The sequence below is a fragment of the Olea europaea genome, chromosome 21 (genome assembly GCF_002742605.1).
Source record: "Olea europaea var. sylvestris chromosome 21, O_europaea_v1, whole genome shotgun sequence".
Taxonomy (NCBI): domain Eukaryota; kingdom Viridiplantae; phylum Streptophyta; class Magnoliopsida; order Lamiales; family Oleaceae; genus Olea; species Olea europaea.
The window spans coordinates 14,286,803-14,290,274 of NC_036257.1; the positions used below are offsets into that span (position 1 = coordinate 14,286,803).

General features: G+C 33.6%; 1 protein-coding gene across 1 annotated transcript in view; it reads right to left on the reverse strand.

Annotated features, from left to right (window-relative positions):
* Positions 1-1,407, reverse strand: part of LOC111370163 (glutamate receptor 2.1-like) — a 5,257-nt gene extending 3,850 nt beyond the window's left edge. Inside the window, exons 1-2 of the mRNA XM_022991858.1 lie at positions 1,305-1,407; positions 48-1,218 (exon numbers count right to left, since the gene is read on the reverse strand). Of these exons, the coding sequence (XP_022847626.1) occupies positions 48-1,218; positions 1,305-1,407 (1,274 nt within the window). The remainder of the gene's footprint in view (positions 1-47; positions 1,219-1,304) is intronic.
* Between the last annotated feature and the right edge of the window lie 2,065 nt (positions 1,408-3,472).

Genomic DNA, 3,472 nt, shown 5'->3' on the forward strand with positions numbered 1-3,472 from the left:
TTCCTCCAAAAGGAATGAATTCATATTGTAGAGAATATTTCAAATGCCTTGCAGTTTCATTGAACACGTCGACAGAAAATCCCGAAAAAGTGTACTTATCTTTAGAAGAATCATAATCAACTTTCACAAATTTGTTTGTAATGGATCCATTGGGAACTCCGATTCTCAGAGGATTTTCAATTGTTGGAAGATCCCATCCTCTTGGAGCAGATGATCGCCCTCCAAGTCCAGGCCAATTCACATCTCCTATACTCTCCATGGATAAATTGTACACTCCATGATCTATAGTATGGGAGAATCCTAAATTCTCAGTCCAGAATCCCAATTCTCTATAATGCTTTCCAATGATATTGATTATCTGAAATTGAGTCGTGGGCTCTAATTTTTGCTGCGTAAACTGGATATTCCCACTTAAACCTTCGAAATCTGTTTTGAGAATGCTTTCCAAAAGTTGCTGGCCATTGCTGTTGGTACCTTCAATCATTGCTAATCCCACCATCCTCACGGCATCATAGGCCTGCAGTGCAAAGATTCCAGGCTCGTGATGCTTTTCCTCGGGGTACTTCCGGCCAAAGATCCCATAAAATCTTGTCAAAAAACTTTTGAAATCAGGTCCAGTCTCAAGAAAAGAGTTCCTCACACCTATGACACCTTGCATAGAGGAAATTAAGGAAAAATTCATTGAATGCACCGAACTTGTAATGGAATCAGTGGTAATCCATACATATTCCTTCTCCATCATGTTTTTTTCCTTAGCCATTCCAAAAATATGCATCGCGAGTTCTAACGAAGTATGCACAACAAACACTCTACATTGCTCTTTTTTCAGATTTTTGAGTTCTTTGTGCAACAAAGTGGAATCAGCAAAAGAAGGGAGGGGTAAAAGATTGCTTATTTCGACATCAACTGCTTGTAAAGCAACAAATAGATAAGGACTGATTCCACTAGCTGCAGAATCTGTGTCCTCATATATTACATTCACCCGGCGCCACCCCCACGATTGAATTATATTAGCCACTGCCGTCATTTGTAGGTGTGTCCCCGCCGCAGCTTGAACGAGGAACGGCCAACGCTTGGCAGCCCATGGTGGACTAGAATCGGCAAACGAAAGAATTGGCACATCATAGTGTTCACTAACCTCAGCAACATTGGATGTTTCCTCCCATGATCTTGGTCCAAGAATAACTTCCACCTTGTTCTTATTGATCAGATGTCTTGCTGCAAAGAAATTTCACAAAAGTTCATTGATTTCTACGGCTATTCTCAAACTTCTACTAAGTATTAACGGATCATTCGATGATTACCTGCAAGAGCTGACTGTAAAGGTTTCCGTTTAGAACATTTCAATCTCAGCATGAGAAATGTTTGTTTGTGCTGCATGTTGAAATCTTGAATGGCCATATCCATGGCTACTCTTTCTTCTTTGCCCACTCGAGTGTTACAATCCGATATGGCGCCGATAACATGCTTAACTCCATTAATGCATTCTGGTTTTGAGGCCAAGGCTACAAGAAAGAATAGGAGGAGAAGAAATGTTTTCATAATTAATTGTCACTGCTAAGATATGTGCAATGTCCCAATTCAATTTATAGCTTCCAATGTAATTGGAATTAATGAAATTTCAATTTTAATGAATAAACTAAATTAGAAATTTCCTGGTAAAGAAGATTGACAACGATTCTTTTCATCATGGTCAGATATTTTTTGGCAGAATTCATGAATCAATTCAAAAAATTGACCCAAGAAAGGTGCGTTTGAGACTTCGAGGTTGCCTTGACTTCTTAGATATGTGATGCAACTATTATTATTAAGGCTCGTTTGTTTTCCATTTTTATGAGAATGAGAATGAAAAATATAGTCGTTATGGATCTCACACAAGAGATAGAAATTCAAATTTGATTGTTTGATGTGATGAATAATGGTCATATTTTTCATTTTAATGAAAAAAGAATGAGAAACAAACGGGGACTTATTATAGTAATTAGCTTCCATTTTGCATCTCTTTTAAAAAATCAAAAGCTAATTCTTAGATAAAAATCTACTTTTGAATATCTTTATATAATTTTCTAAAAAATATTTCTATTCATAGTGAAAACTATCGATAGTCGTTCGACGTGTTTTGTCTAAAAGTGTTTTGTTTGATAAAAAGAACTTTTAGAATAAATTGATCTAATATATCTCTTCCACGAAAAGCAAAAACCTGTCAAATGGGCCCATAAATTTAATTGATAATTAATGAGGGGAGAAATATACATTTAATTAAAAGGTACAATTTCAAAATTATGAAATATGTTTTAAAGTTTCAAAACTCAAGTCATAATTAATTTTTATTAATTAAAAAGATAATTAAAATAATTATTAATTAAATATATTATAGTCACAATTACTTACTAGTTACAATCACAAATTACAAATATCATAGGTTACAAATTATCAAATTAATTGGTTACACATTATTTATTGATTACAAATCACAAATTTTATAAATCACAATTATCTATCGATGACAAATTATCAAATTAATAGGTCACAAATTATTTTTCGACCACAAATCATAAATTTTAAAAGTCACAACTTATATCACGGTCACAAATTATTAATATAATTTGTAATAAACTAATTCTTGATCATAAATTTTCTAATTAATTGATCATAAGCTAACAAATTATACAAATTTAGTCGCAATCTCAATATTTTTTCAGGTTATATATTATTTATTGATCACATATTGCCCTCGTTTAATTCTGATTTTTCATCCCAAAAATTCAATTTTTTGATTGTTACTTAACCTAGTCAACCATCATTTTTTACTTCTTCCCTCACATGTGGAGTTTACTTTTTTGTCTAATAATCAAAAAATTGATTCTCATAATCATTATCGAACAAGCGTCCATTATCTATTTTATATATCACGTATTATTTGTTAATCACAATCACCCAAAATTCCACGACCGTTCCCACCACTATTACCAACCGAACACTGCACCATCTCACCACCACAGCCACCTGCACCATCGGCACGGGCACACTTCTTCCCTCACATGTGGAGTTTACTTTTTTCTCTAATAATCAAAAAATTGATTCTCATAATCATTATCGAACAAGCGTCCATTATCTATTTTATATATCACGTATTATTTGTTAATCACAATCACCCAAAATTCCACGACCGTTCCCACCACTATTACCAACCGAACACTGCACCATCTCACCACCACAGCCACCTGCACCATCGGCACGGGCACGGGCACCTCATACTTTTCTCCACGAGTCAACTCAAAATAAACATTAATAGTCTTGAAATTAATTATTTCATAATTATCATTAACAAGACAAAATGGTCTCTAATTTTAATTAATTTGTCAATTTATATAAGACTCCCAATAACTTGTTTGACTGATCATTTCCTAACAACTATATTGACCATTTAATTAATTAAATTATGACTTAAAATCATATCAAATTGTTAATT